The sequence below is a fragment of the Sphaerodactylus townsendi genome, linkage group LG06 (assembly GCF_021028975.2).
Source record: "Sphaerodactylus townsendi isolate TG3544 linkage group LG06, MPM_Stown_v2.3, whole genome shotgun sequence".
Taxonomy (NCBI): domain Eukaryota; kingdom Metazoa; phylum Chordata; class Lepidosauria; order Squamata; family Sphaerodactylidae; genus Sphaerodactylus; species Sphaerodactylus townsendi.
Window position 1 is genome coordinate 62,260,604 of NC_059430.1, and position 24,679 is coordinate 62,285,282.

At 42.4% G+C, this 24,679-nt stretch overlaps 1 protein-coding gene across 3 annotated transcripts in view; it reads left to right on the forward strand.

Moving 5' to 3' along the window:
* The window catches only part of TAFA2 (TAFA chemokine like family member 2), a 212,760-nt gene that overhangs the window by 161,599 nt on the left and 26,482 nt on the right, over positions 1-24,679 (forward strand). For all 3 annotated transcript variants that reach the window (XR_007244883.1, XM_048501577.1, XM_048501578.1), the window contains exons 3-4: positions 21,462-21,614; positions 22,581-22,705. Coding sequence is in view for 2 of the 3 variants with exons in the window: in XM_048501577.1 (XP_048357534.1) it covers positions 21,462-21,614; positions 22,581-22,705 (278 nt within the window). In the remaining variant the exon portion in view is untranslated. The remainder of the gene's footprint in view (positions 1-21,461; positions 21,615-22,580; positions 22,706-24,679) is intronic.

Sequence of the window (24,679 nt, forward strand, 5' to 3'; positions counted from 1 at the left end):
CCCCAGCTGGGCTCCTAGCTGGTATCTGGCAGTCCCTTCTCCCTCCCCTCCAGGCACAGGTATAGCTAGGGAAAATAGAGCCTGGTGCAAAATCTGAGGTTTGCCCCCTCCCCATGGGCAGCTTCTGCGATGCTGGAATCCACCCCCAAACAGCATAACTTTCAATGGTGTTTAAAATAGGGGGTCCAGATTCTCCTTTTAAATCCATCTTAAATGGAAAATCTGGGGTCCCCAGTTAAAACAACATTGAAACTGATGCTGTTTGGGGGTGGATTATCCCCCACCTTGAAACAGCATCACTTTCAATGTTTCATCTGGGGACCTCAGATTCTCCCTTTAAATCCATGCCGAAGGGGGGGGGAGTTAAAAAGAAAATATAGGGAAATTTGGGAGGTGCCTGCTGTCAGGGGTACATTGTTAAGTTAGCAGCACCAAACTTTCAGGGTATCTTTAGGAGACTCTCTTGATGATACCTCCCAGGTTTGGTGAAGTTTGGTTCAGGTGGTCCAAAGTTATGGACCTTCAAAGATGTAGCCCCCACCTTCTATTAGCTCCCATTGGAAACAATGGGGGATGGGGCACCCCCTTTGGGAGTCCATAACTTTGGACCCCCTGAACCAACCTTCACCAAACCTGGGCGGTGTCAGTAGGAGACTATCTTTGTGAAGTTCAAAGGTGTAGCCCCCTTCTTCTATTAGCTCCCATTGGAAACAATGGGGATGGGGTACCCCCTTTGGGAGGCCATAACTTTGGACCCCCTGAACCAAACTTCACGAAACCTGGGTGGTATCATCAGGAGTGTCACCTGACGATAGTCTGAAATTTTGGTGCCGTAGCCTACAAACTGCGCCCTGTGCAGGCAAAAAACTGAAAAAACACTTTAAAATACAAAAAAACGACAAATGGGAGGTGGAGCTTCAGACATACAAGGGGGGGTTAAACCCGAGGAAACCCCCCCTTAACCTATGTCCTTGCACATATGGTAGGAACTGCAACTTCAGTCATTTAGTTAGCTGGTAGCTGGCTCATCATGTATTGAAATGCAGATGACCATATGGACTAAGGTTTATTGTTTTGATCCTACTTGATGTGCAAAAAAATATAAAAACTTCATGGTATCCCTGTGGTACAGCTTTTAACCCAGCAGCACCTGACATGTAGCTCTTATGTCATCCTATTTGCATTAAAAAAGTTGTAATCTTTTATACTATGCAATTTGAATGGCTCTGGTTTTGTTTCACCCAAGCCTGCTTGAATCCAAACCAAAGGAATTCAAACAGCTGTCATCTCAAACCTGCAGAGTGTTCTACTGCATGGTGTACTTTGCAGTGTTACTATAGTGCCCTACTGATTTTAGGTTATATATCCTCTCAGATACTGTTATCTTTGCTCTTCTTACACCTGGCAGATGTTCTCAGGTGAATAATGAAATTAAACATCTGAAACCACCTCTCTTCCTGATGCCCTATTTTCTTCAACAGTAATTCATTGGAAACGCAGAAGCAGCTTTCTGCTTTGCAATGTCTAGAAGTCTGGAACTAATCTTAGTTGTTTTCAGAATGCCCCAGAAGATACATTGTCTACCCTACATCTGATTGAGAGCTTGCAAAAAAAAAATCAGTAAGGTAGGCTGAGGCAGCTTGTATATCTAAAACAATAAAATGTTAGCTGAGAGTGAGAACAGATGCACTTTAATAGTATGACTAACAGTATGATCTTAACAGTAAACTAGAGTTCCAACCACTGACTTTTCTGGATTCACAGTTGAAAGAACAGATGTGCATATCAGCAAATCAAACTCTGGTATGTCATCCTTGCACCTCCTGCTCATTTTCCTGCAAGTTTTCTGTCAATACTGTCACCCCTTTCTCATCCAGCTAATGGAAATTTAATCCACTGTTTTACAGGAGATAGATTGACTATTGCTCAAAGCAAGAGGACTGACTGCTTTTTTCGAACCACAGTATGCAACATAAAGAAGCGTAAGATTATGGCAAGCCTGATACTTTCACTGTTAGAGGCACAGATTCTTTCTGTCCCAGGCACTGTGCTGTGAGGACTTAGTTACTTAGCTGTAAAGGAAGGAGGAGACAACAGTATCAAGCAGAGGGCATGTAGTCTGGGAAAGTTTTGATTCATTGATATTGACATCTGCCAATTTCACAGCAAATTCAGGCTCATAATGTGGCTAAAGAATGTGCTAAGAGACCTCTTTTTATGTTAAGATGTATCTTCACTCTTTGCTTCTGCTGTGTAAATTGCTCTCAAGTGGCCCACTGTATAGTTGTAACTTTTTTTTTTATTCATGACAGTAAAGACTCTTGTATTTGTTGGCACTAGGAGATATAGCTGTGCTTCATAGATATAGCATCTTCAGGATGGAAGTGCAAGAATGCCTAGCTAGTTCATTGAGCAAAGACGTATGATATACCCATAACCAGTATGTACAAATGATGCTATTAACTGCACACATAAAACTGTAGAATGTGCAAGTGTCTTGGAACAGCTGAAGTTCATAAATGTCAGTTGAAGAACAGCCCACCCACAAAAAAGCCAATTTGGTTCCCTTTTAGTTTATAACTTCAGACAAATAAATGTATTGACTTTTAGGTAGACCATGATTTATGTGTGTTGCTCCCATGTACAGCATCTAAGAAAATATGCACTTAAGGGCAGCATGATTGGTGGCAAATGGGAGAGACAAAAAACCCCTGTAAATTTGATCTTGACTGACAGCAAAGTTTTTTCTATCCTCTATTATATTGTTTCAGCAAATCTGTATGAATAACTACAGCATAATGTTTGCCTTGCAGTTGAAAGTTACAGCAGCTTACTGTTAAAGGATAAGACTGTGACCCAAGCTAATGCAAGAAAATGGAAGTTTAAAGCTGATATTTGCATCATATGATTATAGCTAATCCTCCCAATCAAACTTCTGAGTCTCATTCTAAGAGGAGAGATGCACATTGTGCATCCACACAGGGAGAACTGACATATTGCACTGGGAACATGTACTTTAATCTCCTGTGGATAAAGTTTTTTTTAAATGTCTGAAGCATTGGAAGCAACATAAGAATCATAAGTGGTGTTCATTTTCAAAAAAGAAAACCTTTCCTCTGACCTCTCACAACCCTGTCTTTTCACTGCCTAGCCAACTGGCCATATATCAGTCATTTTGGAAGAAAATGTTGGAGGTACCGATCAGCTTGGACACTGTGCAATAAATGCATGCAAATACATAAAAATTGCACAATTGGGCTACATTGCAATTAATTTTTCCATTTGTGTCAAGATACAGAACTGTGTTTTCCCATATCTGAAAACATGTCAAGATAATATGCTGTTTTCATTCAGAATACATTTTTAAATACGAGAATATTCATGGAAGATATTCATGGAACATGTTGTGTTCTGCCCCCCAAGTGAATCTATTTTTGGTGCCCTGTACTTGGCTAGACAGCATGAGGGAGACACAAGCCAGGTCCAGCAGTTCTTACAATAGGTTTATTACTTGAGAGAAACAAGAGCCTAACTTCTCCCTTGGGTCTATCTAAGTCAGAGTACTTGCTTGTCTTGAGCATGTTTGAAGCTGCAGACTGTGTCTTCTCTGGGCTGCTTTCAAGAAAGTTCACTGTGTCTTGCTTCCTTTCAATTCTTTCAGTCTTTGTCATGTTCTAACTGCTGTTAAACTTAACGTGCTCCATGGACCACCATATAATAATATGGATGTCACGAATATTCTGGTCTCCAACTACCCTTAGCACCTCTCTTAGACTGACTGGCTAGAACTAAAACAGGGGATTTCTGGGTAAAGAAAGGAAACTGCCTATTGGGAAATGTCCTAAAGGAACAGGGGCTAACTAAAATACCCTCCCTTAGAAGACTTAACAATGAACTAAAACCATGCTATGGGGAAACTGAATCTTAATGGGGAAACTGAATCTTAATGGGGAAATAACATGCCTCTGTGGGGGCATGGCATGGTGCCTATGAATTTGTATCATTTAGCTCATAAAGTTGCAGCCTGTCTGCTGGAATATTGATGAAAAGAAAAACAGTTGTGCCATTTTTATATTCAAACCTGAAGACAGCTTGGAGAAACCGGGTTTGATTCCACACTCTTCCACCTGAGTGGCAGAGGCTTATCTGGTGAACCAGATGTGTTTCCTCACTCTTACATTCCTGCTGGGTGACCTTTGACTAGTCACAGTTCTTCAGAACTCTCTCAACCCCACCTACCTCACAAGTTGTCTGTTGTGGGGAGAGGAAGGGAAAGGAGCTTGTAAGCCACCTTGTGTCTCCTTACAGGAGAGAAAGGTATAGTATAAATAATTCCTCCTCCATCATCCTGTGTGGCTCACCCAGCTCATGCCTCCTTACCTTCACCATGCTGCCAGAGCTCCTTTCTCCATCTGCGTTCCCCTCCCAGGTCTTGCCACTCCTTCCTCCAGGGTTAAGCCAGGGGGTAGCCCATCTGCCTGGGTCAGGAGTGACCTATATCTACTGGCTGCCCTTAGGGGCAGGAATGCCAGCTTCTGACACTGCAGAAGTGTGGCACCTTGCTGTCTGTAAAGACGTGCCCCCCTCTGACTACATATCCATAGCTCTCTCACAGCCTTCAGTCAACTGCCTTCTCACCTCCCTCTGCTGGGACCTTTTATCCTCCTTGCTCTGACCCCTCCTAGTTCCCATTTCCCTGCTGCTCCTATCAAGTGAGACTTTCTTCTCAAGGATGCCTTTACCCCAGAGAAGTCCTCTGCTTCACAAGGAGCTAATTCTGACAGGCTTCCCTTCTGACAATGGCACCCTTGCAGTTGCTGCCCCACATGGCTCTTTTCTGAGCCCTGATATAGGACTGCTTCTCTCTTTAAGGCTGTGCCCTGCTCTATCTCATTTCACTCCTGGGCTGTGGCAAGGAAATTTAAAAATCATTTTATTAACCCTTTCAAAAGAGTAAGTTGTATTATTTTCTATAAAGTGATGCCTAAATATCAAGTTTTAGACACTAATTAGTGAACGTAAGAGATGCAGGGATATAAATGGAGTAAATAGATAAATTCTTATTTCCAGCTGGTGGATTTGTGCATTCAAAAGTTTGCATAGCCAGATAAAACTGAGCCATTTTTTCCTATTATTCTTGCATATTTCCCCCTTTCTCCTTAACAGATAATTCAACCCAAAGTCTATTTTTATTTGGAGAATGATATCTGGGTATGCAGGAATGCAGGAATATAAACGAAGTAAGTAAACAAACCAACAAACAAATAAATTCTGATTTTCAGCTGGTAGATTTTCCATTCAAAATTTGCATGCATAGATGAACTTGAACCAGTTAGGAGGTGATTCACCTCTTAAGAGTCACCTCTTAGGAGGTGAATCCGAGGAACTAGTGAAGATAGTGGTAGACAAGGAAGAAGTTCTGGCAGCCATTGATAAACTAAATGCTATCAAATCCCCTGGCCCAGACTGCATTCATCCAAGAGTTCTTAAAGAGCTCAAGCATGAAATTGCTGATGTTCTCACTTTAATATGCAACTTATCCCTGAAATCTGCCTCCATCCCTAAAGAGTGGAAAATGGCCAATGTCACACGACTCTTTAAGAAAGGGTCTAGGGGGGCCCCAGGAAATTACAGGCCAGTCAGTTTGACAACTGTTCCTGGTAAATTAGTAGAATCTATCATTAAATATAACATTATAAAACACGTAGAAAAGCAAGAGGAAGAGTCAGCATGGCTTTTGCAGAGGCAAGTCCTGTCTTACAAACTTACTAGAGTTCTTTGAGGGTGTAAACAGGAATGTGGATAAGGGGGAACCAGTGGACATTGTCTACTTGGATTTCCAAAAGGCTTTTGACAAAGTTCCTCACCGGAGACTGCTGAGAAAACTCAGCAATGAAGGAATAAGAGGGGAAGTCCTCCCATGGATTAAAAACTGGTTGAGGAACAGGAAACAAAGGGTGGGTATAAATGGGAAGTTCTCACAATGAAGAGATGTAGGGAGTGGTGTCCCCCAAGGATCTGTTTTGGGACCAGAGCTCTTTAACCTATTCATAAATGACCTGGAAGTAGGGGTGGGTAGCGTGATGGCTAAGTTTGCAGATGATACCAAGTTATGTAGGGTGGTGAGAACCGCAAAGGATTACGAAGAGCTCCAAGCGGACCTTGATAAATTAGGTGAGTGGGCTAAGAAATGGCAAATTTATTTATTTATTTATTTATAATTGGTTTTATATACTGCCCCTCCCCCGAAGGGCTCTGGGCGGTGAACAACACAATAAAACAAAGTTACAATAAAACTTTCATTAAAACAACAATCAATAATGTTATATTGGCATCCAATCATAAAAACAGAACTTCATAGATCCACCCTGGAAAATAAAACAGAGAAGCAGAAAACCCAGAATGTAAAGAAAAGGAGGGGGAAAGGGGAGGGGGCATCAGTGGCCGGCCCCTCCAAACGCCCGGTGGAACAATTCAGTCTTACAGGCCCTGCGGAACTCTCCAAGATCCCGCAGGGCCCGGATAGTTGGTGGTAGCGTGTTCCACCAGACAGGGGCCAGGGCTGTAAAAGCCCTGGCCTGGGTAGAGGCCAGCCGCATCATCGAGGGGCCAGGGACCACCAGTAAATTGGCCTCTAACCAACGTAGAGGCCGTGTAGGGACATATGGGGTAAGACGGTCCCGAAGGTATGAAGGTCCCAGGCCGCGTAAGGACTTAAAGGTAAGCACCCATACCTTATGAATGATTCGGAACTCAACTGGAAGCCAGTGCAGGCGGTGCAGCACAGGTTGGATATGTTCTCTAAAGGCACCACCTGTGAGAACACGCGCCGCCGCATGCTGGACCAGCTTCAGCTTCCGAAGCAGACGTAAGGGGAGGCCCGCATAGAGCGAGTTACAATAGTCTAACCTAGAGGTGACCGTTGCATGGATCACAGTGGCAAGATCCACCTGGGAGAGGAAAGGGGCCAACCGCCGGGCCTGTCGAAGATGGAAAAACGCAACCCGGGTTATATGGGCCAGCTGGGTCTCCATTGAAAGAGATGAATCCAGGTGGACCCCCAGGCTGCGAACAGAGGAGGCCGGTGCCAATAAAGCCCCCTCCCACTCCGGCGGTTGGAAATCCCCCACCTTCCCCCTGCGGCCCAGCCAGAGGATCTCCATCTTTGATGGATTCAGTTTTAACCTGCTCTGTTGTAACCATCCAGCAACCGCCTCCAAACAGTGCTGTAGAGCTGCTGGGGCGATGACTGCCCCCCCTCCATCAACAGAATGAGCTGAGTGTCATCAGCGTACTGGTGACAGATCAGCCCAAAGCTCCGCACCAACTGAGCAAGGGGTCGCATGTAGATGTTAAACAACAGCGGGGACAACAGCGCTCCCTGAGGCACACCGCAATGAAGCGGGCACTTCTGGGAGGCTTGATCCCCGCACCACACTTGCTGACTCTGGTCCCGGAGAAACGAGACAATCCACTGAAGGACAGTGCCCCGCACTCCGGAAGCGGCCAGGCGGTGGGCCAAAAGGTCGTGATCAACCATATCAAACGCTGCGGTAAGATCCAATAATACCAGCAGCGCCAATCCGCCTCGGTCAAGTTGTATGTGGAGCATATCTGTGACAGCGACGAGGACAGTCTCCGTCCCATGCCCAGCACGGAAGCCAGACTGGAAGGGATCGAAAGCCCGTGTGTCCTCCAGAAAGCCCTGAAGCTGCTCCAACAACACTCTCTCAATTACCTTCCCCAGTGAAAACCGAAAAGATTCCTCGAAACGGGTCGGTAATTGGCCAGATCTGCTGGATCTAACGCATGGTCTTTTCTCAAGAGTGGGCAGACCACTGCCTCCTCTTCGAACCCACCCGGAAAGTCTGCCGCTTTGCTCAAGGGAGCCATTGATGATTTTCAACAGGTGGGAATTAGTAAGCTCCCCTGGCTTAAGCTTTTACAATAAGCTTTCTTCAGGAGGGGCACGGATCCAGAGGACAGGTAGTAGATCTAACAGCAGCCAGGACCCTGTCAACATGGGCTTCGGAGAGCAGGGAAAACTGGGCCAAACAAGGGCCAGAAGATGGCAAGGGAGCCTCCAGTTTGCTAATTGTAGTCAACGTCTTGTAGGAGCGACGTTTGCTAATTGTAGTCAACGTCTTGGCGGAGCGACGTGACTTTATCTGCAAAAAAGCTCATAAATGCCTCACAGGCGATCGCCAATTGAGAATTTGTAGAACCTCTAGATAATGAGGTCAAAGACTGAACCAAACGAAACAATTGAGCCGGGCGAGAGCTAGCAGATGCGAGAGAAGAGGAGAAGAAAGCTCTCTTTGCCTCCTTCGTCGCCATCTCATAGGCTTTCATAAACATCCTATAAGATGTTCGTGCAGCTCCGTCACGAGATTTCTTCCACACTCGCTCTAGCCGTCTGAGCTCCCTTTTCATATGGCGTAGCTCCTTGGTATACCACGGAGCTAGCCGAGAACGGGGGCGCAGAGGACGCCGGGGGGGTGGCAACGACCTCAATGGCATCGGAAAGCCGGGCATTCCAGTCTTCCACTTGCTCATCGAGCGTGCCAGTGGGTTCAGGGTCCCGCAGAGCATTCAGGAAACCAAGTGGATCCATAAGTCTCCGCGGGCGGACATAAATCAGTCCGTCGCCTAGACAATAGGAGGCATGACAAGTCCATCCGGACCTTCAGGGCATAATGGTCAGACCATGGCACTCTATCAATAGAGGATACGACCATATTGATTCCCGACCCGAAGACCAGGTCCAGCGTGTGACCAGCCTCATGAGTGGGGCCGGAGTTTATTAAGGAGAGGCCCAGCATCACCATGGATGACACTAGGTCCGCAGCCACCGTACATGAGGTGGTGTCGACATGGACGTTGAAATTCCCCCAAGACAATAAGTCTGGGGAACCTCAACGCCCAGTCGGCCACCACCTCCAGCAGCCGCAGCAGACCGTCCCCCGGTGCACTAGGCGACCGGTACACCAAGGGGACGGCCAACCTCTCCGGAGCCAACCACTCTAGGCCAACATACTCCATGCCTGTAATCTCTGGGATCAGGATAGCCCTAAAGGGAATGGAATCATGGATGAACAGCGCCACACCGCCCCCCCCCCCCGGCCCCGTATTCGTGACTGGTGGAGACACGCGATGCAGTTTAATGTAGCAAAATGCAAAGTGATGCACATAGGGGCAAAAAAATCCAAACTTCACATACACGCTACAGGGGTCAGAGCTATCAGTCACAGACCAGGAAAGGGATTTGGGCGTCTTAGTTGATAGTTCCATGGGAATGTCAACTCAATGCATGGCTGCTGTGAAAAAGGCAAACTCTATGCTGGGGATAATTAGGAAAGGAGTTGAATCCAACTGCAAGGATTGTCATGCCCTTATATAAAGCCGTGGTGCGACCGCACTTGGAGTACTGTGTTCAGTTCTGGTCGCCACATCTCAAAAAGGATATCGAAGAGATAGAAAAAGTGCAGAGAAGGGCAACGAGGATGATTGAAGGATTAGAGCACTTTCCTTATGAGGAGAGGCTGCAGCTTTTGGAGCTCTTTAGTTTGGAGAGGAGACGTCTGAGGGGGGATATGATTGAAGTCTATAAAATTATGCATGGGTAGAAAAGACAGAGAGAAATTTTTCTCTCTTTCTCACAATGCTAGAACCAGGGGGCATTCATTGAAAATGCTGGGGGGAAGTATTAGGACTAATAAAAGGAAACACTTCTTCACGCAACGTGTGATTGGTGTTTGGAATATGCTGCCACAGGAGGTGGTGATGGCTCTAACCTGGATAGCTTTAAAAAGGGCTTGGACAGATTTATGGAGGAGAAGACAATGTATGGCTACCAATCTTGATCCTCCTTGATCTGAGATTGCAAATGCCTTAGCAGACCAAGTGCTCAGGAGCAGCAGCAGCGGAAGGCCATTGCTTTCACATCCTGCATGTGAACTCCCAAAGGCACCTGGTTGGCCACTGTGAGTAGCAGAGTGCTGGACTAGATGGACTCTGATCTGATCCAGCAGGCTAGTTCTTACGTTCAGTTTTTTCCTATTATTCCACCATATTTCCCTCCTTTCCCCTTAACTTAGATAATTCATCCTAAAGTTTATTTTTATGGTACGTTTGGAGTATGATATCTGAGTATTTTCAATTAGTCAGTGATTTTCTATCCTGGAAATGCAATTATGATACAGATTTCCTAGGGGTTTTTTTTTTGCCAAGGGGCCCAGAGCTCTTCCCATACAGATGGTAGTATCTGGTGGTTGGCAGGCAAGCTGATGAATTAGATTTATTCATGCCATAGGGTGGTAAACTTTGGCAACTTGGCCATGGTAAACTATTCATTAGCTATTTATGTAAAAGGTTACCAATACACAGTATGCCATAGGAACTCTTCTTGCTATCCTTCACCCACCAGGACGAAGGTCTTTCCATCATTAGTCAAATGTAGCCTGCCACCAAATGCTACATTTTCCCTTAAAATTCTGCAACCCCCCAATCCTCTGCTTGATTTTGGAAACATTTTTCCTTCGTTTTTCCTCCACTGTTTTCCAGAGCATTTTACTGCATTTTTTTGTTTTCTGATCTGTTTCTGAGCCAGCTTTGAGTTTGTGATCATGCTGAATCATTATTTCTTCGCCCCAACAAACACCTGGCCCTTTCCTATTCCCTGTGTAGCCACACATCCTCCCTTTTAAACATTTTCATGTTCCCCTCATCCTCTGTTTTTTAAAGAATTTTTAAAATATTCTTTGTCATATTGCATTAGTGATGTAACTTTAGGGCACAGAAACAAGCCAGATCAATAGTTAAAGATTTTTCAGTTTCACCTTGAATTGAGAATGTAATGTTAAAGGAAAGATACACTGTGCCTGCTGTTAGGAGCAAGTGAAATTGACAAGTTGCTTTTTTGTGGGAGGAAATTGACAAGGGACTACAACAGTAACAAACAGTTACTGCAGCTCTAATTTAGCCTGACTGAACTGAACTGAAACCTTTAATGGCATCCAGATAGCATCAATAATACATGCTTTAAAAATACAAATGTATAAAAGAACATATAACAAAATAGGGATCTGTATTAAAAATCCTCTAAAATGATGGTTTAAAAACAGAACAAAATGTTTCAAAGGTTACGTTAAGAGCTCCTTACAATTACAACACATAGGAACCTGGCGGTCAACTCTAAGACTTATTTTGAGCAATTGTCCAGAAGGAAGTTGGTCTGTGAGAATGCTGTTGTCAGTCAACAGAGGAGCCAAGCATTTCCTCCTAGCTGCATTACATAAAGGACAATGGTGCAGGATATGATGAACTGACTCTTCACAGTTCATGTTACAAATGCAACACGTTTCATGGCATGGTATTTTCATCTCCCTACCAGATCTCAGGGAAGATGGCATGATATTACATCTTGCCAAGGAGATTGCACATCACAGTTTGGGTTCAGGAAGTAGATATAAATAGTTGGATATATTTGTTTTCCCCAAAGAAATGCCAAGATACAAAGGTGAGCAGAATCTACTAGCCTGATCACTCAGACTCTGGTATTCTAAATCATAGAGTCTGTCTCTGATTCTGCTGAACACTTCATTACAGGACAGTATAACTAAGGAGTCTACTGGAAGTCCCATCCTTCCTAGTTGGCCCTCAATATGGGTCCACCATTCTGAGGAATGCAGTATAGTTAGGGCCTGATATGAAAGACTCTTGCTCTCACAGGTGAACAGAAGCGGGTCCAGTATTTAAAGGTGAGGCACCAGGTCCTGGTTTCAAGTAGATGCTGTCCAGTTTCCAGACATAGAGCAGCATAGGGCACTGAATGAGGCAAGCCAAGTGCTTTAGAGAGGAAATTAGACTGAATACAATCAATGTCCTGGTTCCATGCCTAGATCCAGAGTGGAATGCCATAGAGAAATTGTGGGCATTAAAAACTTTTAATGCTGCCAGGAGATACTTGTGTCCTTTTCTGTAAAAGAACCGTAGAATTGCCATTGTAGTAGTTTTACTAGTTACTGTGGCTTTATTCCTGGGCAAACCATCCTGGGTTAAAATGGTAATTCAGGCCCAGGTATTTAAATAACTTAACCTGCTCTAGGGCCACACCATTGAGGACCCATCTTGAAGGACGCCATGTGCTAATAAAAGGCATGATCTTGGACTTAGCATAATTGAGAGTCAGGTTGTTGATGTTGCAGTAATCAGCACAGCACGAGAAAAGACGCTTAAGAGCAATTCTAGTGCGAGAGAGCAAGATCATATCATCTATGTAGAATAAGATAGGGACTCTCATGTTCCTGATAGTAGAACAGTGAGAGTCTACATTTTGCAGGGTAGGGGACAGATCATTAAGAAACAGGTTAAATAGTGTGGGAACCAATACACACCCCTGTTTACCCCTCTTTCTGTTGGGATCTTGGGGGTGACAAGCCCATCATTAGTGTACTTAACTTGTCAAAAAGCTCGCTTAACTCAATAACACGAAAAGACAGCTCCAATTGGAATGAACTTGGCCACAGCCCATTTATTAAAGAAGAAAGCTGGGCAGCAAGCCTGCTGAACCCGGCACTGTCCCCAATCCCAGTGTAGGGGAATGGGCCAGCAAGTTACTAGGTGCCACCTGAGCGCCGGCTGATTAGGTGAGACACCTTTCTGCCAGGAGTAGTGGGCTCCTAAACAGAGCCTCCATGGCTTGTGTTACTTAGCCCACCCCCATAGACCTCCTAGAGGCCCCCAGCTGAGGAGAGATCCAGTGTGCAAGCTCCACCTCCCTGAAAAGGATATGCCCCTATGCCCAGACCCACCATTAAGCTGGAAAAACCAGCTTGCACCACAGCTTCCTAAGTGCTCAGCCACTGAATCAGTGCATGCCTTATGGCATTCAGCCACATATCTATGCCCCACTCTGAGAGATGTACCCCGTCAGAGCATAAAATATGCAGCTAGGCAATGAGAGATTTCAAATTGTGGTATAACCTCACTGCCCAACTCTTGTACCACCCGAGCTGCAGCCTTGCAGACTGTCTGCCTGGCCCAGTCTACTTTACATGGAGTTCTGGCATCCCGCCATGTTTGCCTTCTAAGATAAGACCAGATAAGACCAGAACAACCTTGCTGATGGCAGCCACTGATGCAATTTGTGTAAGTCATCTGTAGTAATCTGGCATGCCAGCAGAATGCTCTTCTGTGCCTGGATGTCATTTTTCCCCATCTGGATGATTATGGCATGAGGTGACCCAAATCAGAAAACTGCATCCCAAACCAGTGGCAGCAAGGCATCCCACTTCATTCCCGGTGGCCGAGCCAGCATATTATAACGGAGGAATCCAGTCCTCAGTTCGAGCCCCATTTGGATTCCGCAGCATACACGCTGGCCCAATGTAAAATGCTGTGACCTAATATCCACATGCAGGTCTGCTGGCACAATGAAACTAAAGGGGGAAAAAATCAAAGTGTGAGATGTGGCTGTACATACGCTCTACAGGCTAAGGAGTGCCAATGGCCAACTGCCCAAATTTGCTCTGGAGAAAGGCCATCCTCTGCTGCTGATACAACTGCCCCAATGTGGAATGAATGCAAGCCAAATTCCTGGGCTGGAAAACCCAAGGCCGTCAAGCATTGCCGTAGCACCAATACAAACTGAAACTACGACAAGGACGACCCATCCCTGTTAATAAGGATGGGCCTGGTATTGCTGGTCGTTGTGCCAGGTACACTGAAATCTCAACAACTGGGAAAGGGGAACCAAAAGAGGATGGCAGGAGAAAAAATTGGGTTTCTGAGCTGCATAGCCAAATAGAAAGACCACCATTGCATGCTGTGACATTGGTAAACTGGACAGCTCGGGTCCCACTTGATGTTTTGGATGGTGCCACTAAGGTCGAATCCCCACTACCATCTTAGCCAGGTTTCAGAACACAAACTAACAAGGTTTGAGGGACGACCTCCCCGATCGAATCCCCACTACTGTCTTAGCCAGGTTTCAGAACACAAACTAACCAGGTTTGAGGTTGTTTGTGTTCTGAAACCTGGCTAAGACGGTAGTGGGGATTCGACCGGGGAGGTCGTCCCTCAAACCTGGTTAGTTTGTGTTCTAAAACCTGGTTAAGACGGTAGTGGGGATTCGATCTAACTCACTTCAACGAAAGGTGTCAAAAAAGGCCAACCTGAAAGCTGCATGGAAAAGTATTCCTTCAAACTGGGAAGAACAGACCCACCTGAACATGGCCAGTAAAGAGTTTAACATCTCTCTGGTGATAGGCCAATGGCTAGCCTGAGGCCGTGGGGAGGACCTGCACCAACCCACTACTGCTCTGTGGGCTAAAAAGGAATCATTTGGATCAGGGATCCCTATCGTTTTACAAAAAGGAAAGAGCTAATAAATGGACACATGGAATCCAAGGTGTGAAACCCTGTGCCTTCAGGTGAGCTAGATACTGGAGCAGAAGACCCTCGGGAATCCTAGGGTAAGCCAACAGGCATCGGGGTAAGGCAAAGTTAAAAAAGGAACCCACTGTCCCATTGTCAGAGTGCTGGCTTGCTGGTGCTAAGGACTGAAGGACCCCTTCCATAATCATCCACTGCCAAGATTCCACAGGTGTTCTGGAATGCATCTGGCCGCTGGTTGGCCTCGGGGGCTAAGGTGCAGAAATGGTCTTCCTGCCAGTGAGACAAAGCATCAGCAATACTGTTGGTGGTGCCTGGAAGAAAAGTGGCTTTAAAAGAGATGTTATTATTCAGGCATAACAACACAAACTTCCGTACCAAACACATGACCCTTTCGGAACGGCTGGATTGTCCAGCACCCACCCCACAGCCTGATATTTGGGCTGGGCAGAAATGGCCTATGAGAAGATGAATCACTGGAAAAGACAACAATGCTTGGAAAAGTTGAAGGCAGCAGGAAAAGAGGAGAGAAGAGAACCCAACATGAGACAGCTTGACAGAGTCAAAGAAGCCACAGCCCTCAGTTTGCAAAACTGAACAAGGCTGTTAATGATAGAATGTTTTAGAGATAATTAATCCATAGGGTCACCATAAGTTAGAAGCGACTTGATGGTACTTGGCATACACATAAAGGTAACCAAACTAAAAAGCAGCATTGTGCTTTCTAATACTAAAATTGCTTTATTAAAAAGCTGTCTGCTTGAGTGTGTCAGATCTCCCACAGAAATAGAGATTTTCTGAAATAGTCTGCACAAGGGTGCTGTTTTTTTTGTTTTATTATTTCATTTATATTTACTTAAAACATGTATTAGCTTCCTTTCTTCCTTTCTGAGCTCTAGATGTCTTGCAGCATAGATAAAATATAAAGGTTTCAATATACAGTGAAAGATCGATTTCTTATGTGATTACTTTGAGAAGCACTGAATAACTGTAACTTCATGATAAATGTTTGAGGGTGGCATCACATCAATATTAATGTACTACAGATAGAAGTTTCTTTGTACAATTATATAACATGAGGAACATTGTTCATTTTAATTAGGCATTGGATAGGAAAGTGAACAGTACTGTGAATGAAAATTTAATTTGAAGCAGGATATGATTCAGACCCATGAGGGAAAGATGGTTTGCATTCTTGCAAATACAAAAGGAAAATAAAAGTGTAGAGTTGGGCATCTTAGTGTTGGAACCTTGAAAATGGGAGACTACTTTTGAAATAATAAATGTAACTAACAATATTATTTTATATTTTCTTTCTGTAATGTTTAGTTGACATTTACTAAAAAGAACTTTGCTTATAGTCTTGTCTTGACTTTCAGCTTACACTGGATCATAGAATTTATTACGGAAAAAACATGATATATCTAAATATGCAACAAGGCTTTAAAAATATTGCAGGACTATTCATTCATATCATTGCTTTGTAGTGTGACACGCTGAGACTGATGTGACATATTGAAATTGCTGAAGTGTAGAGAAAAGATAACCTACATTCACTTTCCATGTCAATCAGTATGAACAAAGCAAACATTCAGCATATCTGAAAAAAATTCCTGCCAAAATCAATAGTTATGGAATAATAACATGCTGATTTAGGGCTTGACCATATATGAAACTGCACAGAACCCCACACAAAAATGAAAATAATACATCTCCCAAATTCACTGTGAAGCAACCTTATGTAGTCAAATCTAGCATAATCTAAACAAGGCATCTTTTCCAAAATGCAAGAAACCTCAGGTACATTATAATGGGTAGAATATATACAGGCAGCATGAAATGGCCAATGTAACGAATGGCTGTAGTTTAAAATTTACCCCCATTCCACAAAAGACTATAACTGACCAAGGAGACTCAACTGATCTGTTTTGAAGCTATGATTAGCTGGGAGAAATGCTGTTTTCCATTGGATGGGGAGAAATCTTTTACAAATGGACAGACAGGCTCTGTTAAATTACCAACAATTAATTCATGATGTTAAGAGAACCAGGAGTTATTGGGGGAAGTTTTGATTGCTTCTGATATAATCTACCTCAGGCGTAGGGAACCTGCGGCTCAAGAGCCGCATGTGGCTCTTCTGCCCTTGCACTGTGGCTCCACAAGCCGAGCCGCCGGCCCCATCCTTGCCCGCCCTGCACCAACTGCCCACAGTCGGCTGGGCTGCGCTGCGGGCTTCCCCTCTCGCCCGCCCTGTTGGAGCGGGGTGGGCACTTTCCTGGCGGCCGGCAAGGCCGAGCCGCTGGCTTCATCCTTGCCCGCCCTGCAGGCAGCAGGGCGGGCGCATCCATGCGCTTCTCAGAATGAGCGGAGTAAAAGGTTAAAAAAACCCTATATATATAGTGTTATATTTATTTTAAATGTCAAAAATTATTTGCGGCTCAAGTGTTTTCTTTTCCCGTGGAAAACGGGTCCAAATGGCTCTTTGAGTGTTAAAGGTTCCCTACCCCTGATCTACCTGATCCGATGCCAGGTAAATCAGCCCACTTTTCAGTTTGACAGTGTCTGAATGCTCAACCCTACTGCAATCCTAAACTGAATTACAGCTTTCTAAGTCAACTGAAATTGGTGGATTCAGAAGGCTGTAACTCTGTTTAGGACTGCACTGTTAAACAGTATTTTACATTGCAGGAACTGTATACTTTATTATAGGAAATCTGTATGGGATATTTCTTTTAACACTAATGCCAGATACAACTGTATTTATGGTACTGGAACTTAATTATTTGAGAGACAATAGTCAACTATAATTCCCACATATCTTAGGGGGAATATCACATTACATATAAAAGCAGAATGTCTTTGCCAGTGATTTTTATTTAATTGAAACAGTAGGAATGCCTTCTATAAAAAGTTGTGGGTTTCTTCATTAAGAATAGAATGAATTATCTTTTCCTGTGACCATTATTAGCAAGGCTGGTTATTTTCTCATCTAATCAGTTCTTCACATTTTCCATTGGAATGCTTTTCTGTACAATTTATAAATTTAAATGGCTGTTCCATTTAATTTGATTATGTTGACATAAAATCCTAAAAATGTCCCTTCCTTTCTTGCTAATGGCTAAATAATGGTCACAGGAAAAGATAATTCTTTCTATTCTTAATGAAGAAACCCACAACTTTCTATAGAAGGCATTCCTACTGTTTCAATTCAATGAGAAATTTGCTGCCTTAAAAAGTTTTGTTTCAGCATTAATTTATTTTGGAAAGTGTTTTATAACCAACTCAAAATATTAAATAGCTGGTATTCTGAATGCTTATTGGTGCATGTAGGTGGTATTTGATTTCTGCTTAGAAGGTGTTATGGTGGCATATCTAGACGAGCTAGTTTTGCTGTGTAAAAACCATTAAATGTGGAGACAAACAAAATCTTCCATCAATGAGACAACTCAGAATACAAATAAGAACCTAGGAAGAAGCCAACAATAAGTTTACATTTCTGTTATCTCTATACTGTTTTGTTTGCTGAGATCTGTGTTTTACAATGCAGTTTCTGAGGTTTCTCAGCAGGGCTTCACAACCATCCTGCTTGGGGTGGCTTTCTATGGCCCTTTCCACACGGGCCATATACGGCACCCTGGGGACGGCAAAAATGCCATCCCCAGAGAGTCGTTTGCACAGGGGGCGCAGCTGCTTCGCAGCCGTGCCGCCCGAGCGGCGCGAAGCCGCCATTTTCCGACCTCACTTCCCCAGCGAGGTTTTCGGAAAACGGCGGCTTCGAGCCGCTGCCGTGCGAATGGCAGCGGCTCGAAGGCGCCCTCCACCTACTGTGTCTGTGGCCATCCAGTGTGTCGCCGAGGCCTGGGGACATGCCCCCTGCCCTGCAACGCCGGAGCACTCGTGCAGGGCTGGGGGGGTGTCCCCAGGCCTTGGCGACGTGTCGGACGGCCACAGACATGGCAGGTCGGCCGGGCGACGGCGCTCTGTGGCGCCGTCTTCCTGGCTGTTTCTGGGACCGTTCGTGCGAACGGTCCCGGGGGGGGGTTGGGTCGGCATTGTATACGCCGACCCAACCCCAATTGTGGCCGTACGGAAACGGCCTATGTTTCGTGCCTGAAGCATTTATCTGTTTCTGGATAGTGAGTCATCCTTCAACTCACCTAAGTGAAAACTTAGCACCCTTTGTATTGAAAGATCTGCACTGACTACTTATTTCTTACTAGTCACAATTCAAAATACTGGTACTCACCTGGAAAGCTTTGAGTTCCTTGGGACTGGGGTACCTAAAGAACTGCATTCTTGTGTACAATTCAACTTTCTAGTACTGATCTCCCCCCAAGCAGAATTCTTTGTGCCCCTGACCACAGAAGAGAAGTTGTCAATGATTAGGGACAGTATCTTTTCAGTGAAGTTGCCTGTCTGCCTTCCCCCTCAAAACTCACCTGATGCCCATGTTATTATGCTTTAATGAGCCAGGCAAAAACAGTTCTGTTCAACTAGGCTTTTAATTAAAATTTTATCCCATCTGTTTGCTATTTTATTTCTCTTGCCCTACTTAGCTTGAAGCTCTTGTTTCTGCGGCCAGCTTTTATATGCCACTGGGCCACTTCTGCTTTTTACCATGTTTAGGTAAATTCGGTCTATAGGAGAAAATAAACTGTAGCTTAATACTGTGTATTTTAGTTATAATTCTGCTTTAAATGATGTAACATATTGTACTTTATGCTGAAGAAAATGATAGCAATCATTTGTTTAGCAGTTACAGAGATGGCAGAATGTTTCAGCATATAGAAAAGTGTAGAAACAATTTGAATGCCCTACAGCCATACCACCCTGTATGTGCCTGATCTCGTCTGATTTTGAATGCCCAGTAGAAGTACCTGCATAAGCAGCAGTGACCCATGTTTAGCTAGATATCCTTGTGTTCTTATACCATGAGCAGAATGCCACACATGAGGTCTAGTTCAAACAGATCACTGTTTGGCACTGAGTGAATGAACTTTGAAAGAGCTTCAGGCTCAATTGCACAAGTCAAGGCCCCACTGAATGGAGATGCTGAGTTGATCACTCATTTGCCTAATGGCAATACAGGAAATAGAGCAGAAGAGAGTCCCATACACTGTGACGTTATCAGGACTTCTAGGACAGTTCCTCAATTCCTGTTGGAGGAGCACTGGAGCCCTGCTTTGTTTACACTCCTTATATTTATTTATTTAATGAACCTATCTTGCAAACCTAGTGGCTTTGAAGTTAATTATAGTAAAGCAGTTCTCAACACAAAACTGCATCTTCACCGTGGTGGCGAACCTTTGGCACTCCAGATGTTATGAACTACAATTCCCATCAGCCCCTGCCAGCATGACCAATTGGCCATGCTTGCAGGGGCTGATGGGAATTGTAGTCCATAACATCTGGAGTGCCAAAGGTTCGCCACCACTATGGCCTAGCAGCATGAAATTCAGTAAGAATATAACAGTAAGAACAGTAAGAATATAATCCACAACAGTCAACATAGAACATTTGAATCACAAGAAAGAAGGGAAAATTAAAGCATAAGCCTGAGTAACTGGAAAAATCTTATTTTGATTCTTACAACTGTTTATGAATTGTATCTGAACCAAGCCACTTTCCAAAACTATGCTGGACTTTTAGGGTCAAACTATGTAGATATTTTAATGCACAGCTCCTCAGTGGCTCTTTTTCTTTTATTTCTTTTAAAAGTTAACATCTTTGTTTTTGATTTTGTAATTCAATCAACTTTTCTGATTTGGATGGAGTTTTTCCCCCAATAAACCATTGGTTTCAATCAGTGCATCATGAAATACATTCATTAACATTCACTGTGAACTAAAAATAATATCGATACTGTCTAAATATGTTTGATTTTCCACTCTCAACACTGTTCATCACATTGAATGTTCATTCCATATTTCTAACATAAAGCAAATGATGTTTGCCATACCAGTGCATCTACAGCATATGTTTCAAAATCATTATAGGAAAAATAATTGATAAATGAATAGTGAACCTGGAGATTTCTCATGTCTTCAGGAAAGGCTTTCTTTGTATATCAAAAGTTTGCACATTCCTCTCCATATTTATATTTCAAATGTAAATGCTGATTGCATTTACATTCGTACTCATGTGCAAATAGACACAAGATACATTTGCAAATGAAAGTTAGGTGATGTGAATATACTAAGAAATTATTGTTTCTTTTATAAACTTTCACATTATGAAAGATTCTATATTCTTGGTATAAAAACACATGTCAATATATTCTGAAACAAAATATTGTTTCCCAACCTTTACAGTGGCCTGTATTCAACCATGATGTTAAGGAAACTTATGTGCTCTAATATTTCTTATAAGGAGGCAGCAATTGCCATCAGTTGCACTTATTCTCCCTTATGATTGCCATCTGATGTAACCCTGAATTTTTTAGGAAAGAGAAGTGCTGTAAATCACCAATCTCATTTAATTCCATTCAGTTTTCAGAATATGGTTGGATACATGGCAGTGCCTTTAGTTCTTATTCCATCATGTAATTTTTTTTCTAACTGTGTAATCCTGAGCAAAGTTCCACTCTTCTAAGTTCATTGAAGTCAATGGGTATAACTGTTTAGGACAACATTAGAAGTCAATAGGCTTGAAAGGCGTAAATGCTTAGAATTAAACTGCAAAGGTCATATGAAGTTCTGAGTCCCAAGGAAAAAGATTATACACCAAAATTGAATCTAGTTTCCTTCTGGCTACTTCTCTAGTCTTCTTGCAATTTATCAGTCCTGCACTTGGACAACTACTATGTTCTACGCCCGTGGTTGCAAACCTGTGCCACTCCAGATGTTCATGGACTACAATTCCCATCAGCCCCTGCCAGCATGGCCAATTGGCTATAAAGGACTAATATCTCTATCTAGGGAACAAGATAAGTTCTCTTCTACACAGAGGAACTCTCATATAAGTCTGCATTGCAAAGGATATCCAGTCTGGCAATTTTCTGCTACAAAAGAATTGTACTGCATCTATACAGAAATGTCATCACTGTTGTCATCTTCTTGTTTTCACAGCTCATCATGTTAAAACTGGAACTTGTGAAGTGGTGGCTCTCCACCGTTGTTGTAATAAGAACAAGATAGAAGAAAGATCACAGACAGTCAAATGCTCCTGCTTTCCTGGGCAGGTAGCTGGTACCACCCGAGCAGCTCCTTCTTGTGTTGATGGTGCGACATATTATGTTTGTTCTTCCCTCTGCAGTTATATCTTCCTGAGTTCTATAATACATGCCTTTCATTCAAGCCTATGTTGGTAATGATAAGAATGATGTTGGGAGTTCTTATTTGAGATAATCCCAAGATGAATGATAGCTGGAGATTTAAAAATGAATTGCCAAGCCTAGTTTTCAAGGAATCTCTTGAGAAGCATAATTTTATGGAAAGATCTGAATGCCTGTGGTGTTTTACCAGATTCATTTTTAATGATGCTCCCAAAGTTACATCAGCATATTTGTCCCATGTGTTCTGATTTCACACTTCCTTTGTGTTATTTATGCTACCAAGATGCAATACAATAAGACAGAGGGCTTTTTAAAATCTATTTCTTTTAGTCAGTTTAGATACATTATTTCTTTACATTCTATATAGCAGCTTAAAAGCCCTAGGGAAAATGCAAATTTCTTTGGATAATTTGCACATTTTCTGTAAACACTTGTGAATTTTTTCACAGTTTGTGTTGTCAGCTGTCATAGAAGAAATACTTAATTCAAAGGATTTTTTCTGCATACTTTAGTCTACAATCTACCCTTGTTAATATTTGCAGACTATCTAAGAAATACAGTTGAATTTAAAAGGGGGAAATGGACCAGTGAGAAGAAGATGGATCTCTAATAAATCTGTTGGTAATGTTCTAGAACATTTTTAAAGGATCCTAAAAGAAAGTATATGTTTTAGATAAATTGACCTTACACTGACAATTGAATGACTTTCTCATTTTGATATCAATTCAAGTAAACCAAACTACCATTTTATATATATTTTCAAGACGTTTAAATATTTTAACCCTTTCATTTTTAATCATTATGGCTTTGCTATTGATTATTTTGACAATTAAATTGTTTCTAATAAAAATTAGTGTCTATTTTTATTTCTAAGGAATAATAAAAATTAGTGTCTATTTTTCCCCTGCTGTAGCTTCAATAGTGGAACAAAAATGGTGGTGCCAAATGCAACCATGTCTTGAAGGTGAAGAATGCAAAGTTCTTCCAGACAGGAAAGGATGGAGTTGTTCTTCTGGGAATAAAGTGAAAACAACTCGGGTAGGTATTTATATAATATCAGACTGAACTGTTACAAACAGACAGTGAAATCATATACAGAGTTACTCCATTCTAATCTCATTAAAATGAATGGGACTAAAATAGAGTGGAGTAAGTCTATTTAAGATTGCACTGAAAATCCTGGATTTGGTAGATTTTTGCTTGAACAATCAAATTTTTTACACTTTTCAAAAAAGGATTTAGTTGAAATTGTAGGAAGTACTTGAAATAAAAAAGTTCATTTTAGGCAGAATTATCATTCTAATTAAAGAGATTTTACCCAGTAGTGATAGTTTTAATCTGCTCAGCTTTTAACATTTTTTTTATTTTATCCCATTCTTTTTCATAGTTGTTCACAGTGAATCCCAAAGTGGGCGCCACCCCCCCCTGGTGGGTGCTGCAGCGATCCAGGGGGTTGGTGATGGCCACAGGTAGAAACATTAATATATATATTTTTCTGTTTAATTGCTATTAAAATTTTTAAAAAATTAATTTCCAGGGGGCGCTAAGTAATATTTTTTTCTGGAAAGGGGGCGGTAGGCCAAATAAGTTTGGGAACCACTGATTTAGACTCTTTCTAACATTTGGCCTGATTTCTAATTCATTCTTTTCTTTTCTTCAAACCATGTTTTCCTCTATAAATATTCCTCTTATAAAGGCTTTACAGGCATCCCATACTATGTTCACCTGAATTTTGCCATTCATATTTATTTCTGGAAAAGATTTCAATTAATCTCTTACACTTTCCACAATTTTCCCTTTTTTGAGTAAGTAATCATTTAGTTTTCAAAGACCTTTTTTCCTTGAACAGTTCCACTCTCAGATAATTGGTTTATTATCAGAGAATATTTCCCACCCAATTACAATTTTCTCGATATTGATGCACAAGTCATTAGTTGCCCAAATCATAATCAATCTTATCTACATTTTAAACGGGTTAGAGAAATATGTATAATCTTTATCTGTCCCATTATGTATTTTCTAAATATCCAGATGTAAATATTCACATAAATGGAAATTTTTTTTTTTGCAATTTCTCATTTATCTTATTTTTTATTTTCTTTTGTGGATTTTGCGTAATTTTATCAAGCAAAGTTGATGCTATCCCATTCATATCCCCCATTATACATAAACTAGTATATTCCAATTCTTTCAATATATCTCCTAGTTTTTCGTACTATATACTTTTATTTTCATTAGGTCCATAAACCCCAACCAGTAATATTTTTTTATTCCCCATTGCTTTCCAACACCGACATATCTACCACCATTGTCAGTAAAAGTAATTTGGGGTTAAATGGATTCTCATACATTACAACCCCCCTTTTATCAGCTTCTGAAATGCAACTTATAGCAAATTTGTCATTTTGAATTAAATTGATATCTTCATTTCCAATATGCGTTTCTTGCAAATAAATAACATCATTGTATTGTCGAAGGCTTTCACAACCGGATTTACTGGGGTGTAGTGTAGTTTCAGGGCTTTATGGCCATGTTCTAGCAGCATTTTCTCCTGACATTTCACCTGCATCTGTGGCTGGCATCTTCAGAGGATCTGATGGTAGTAAAGCAAGTGGAGCATGTATACCTGTGGAATGACCAGGGTGGGAGAAAGAACCATTTGCCTGTTAACAAGTGCAAAGGGTACAATTAGCAAGCTTGATTTGCATGTGTTGGGTGGGATCTGCCCATTTAGCATGTGAGTAACTATGAAGATAGCAATCAATTAGTGAGGGCATCTGCATTTAGTAGCCTGGCCTTTTGATCCCTTTGATTGTTTACTGCCTAGAGTGGTGGGTAGTATTCTGGGTGGTGTTCACTAGCCCTTTGACTGCTTACTTGCCTGGAGACATCCCTCGTCTGTGTGGTGTTTATTAGTTGCTGTCTTGATTCTAGTGTTTTTCAGTATTGGTAGCCAAATTGTGTTCATTTTCATGGTTTCTTCCTTTCTGTTGAAATTGTCCATGTGCTTGT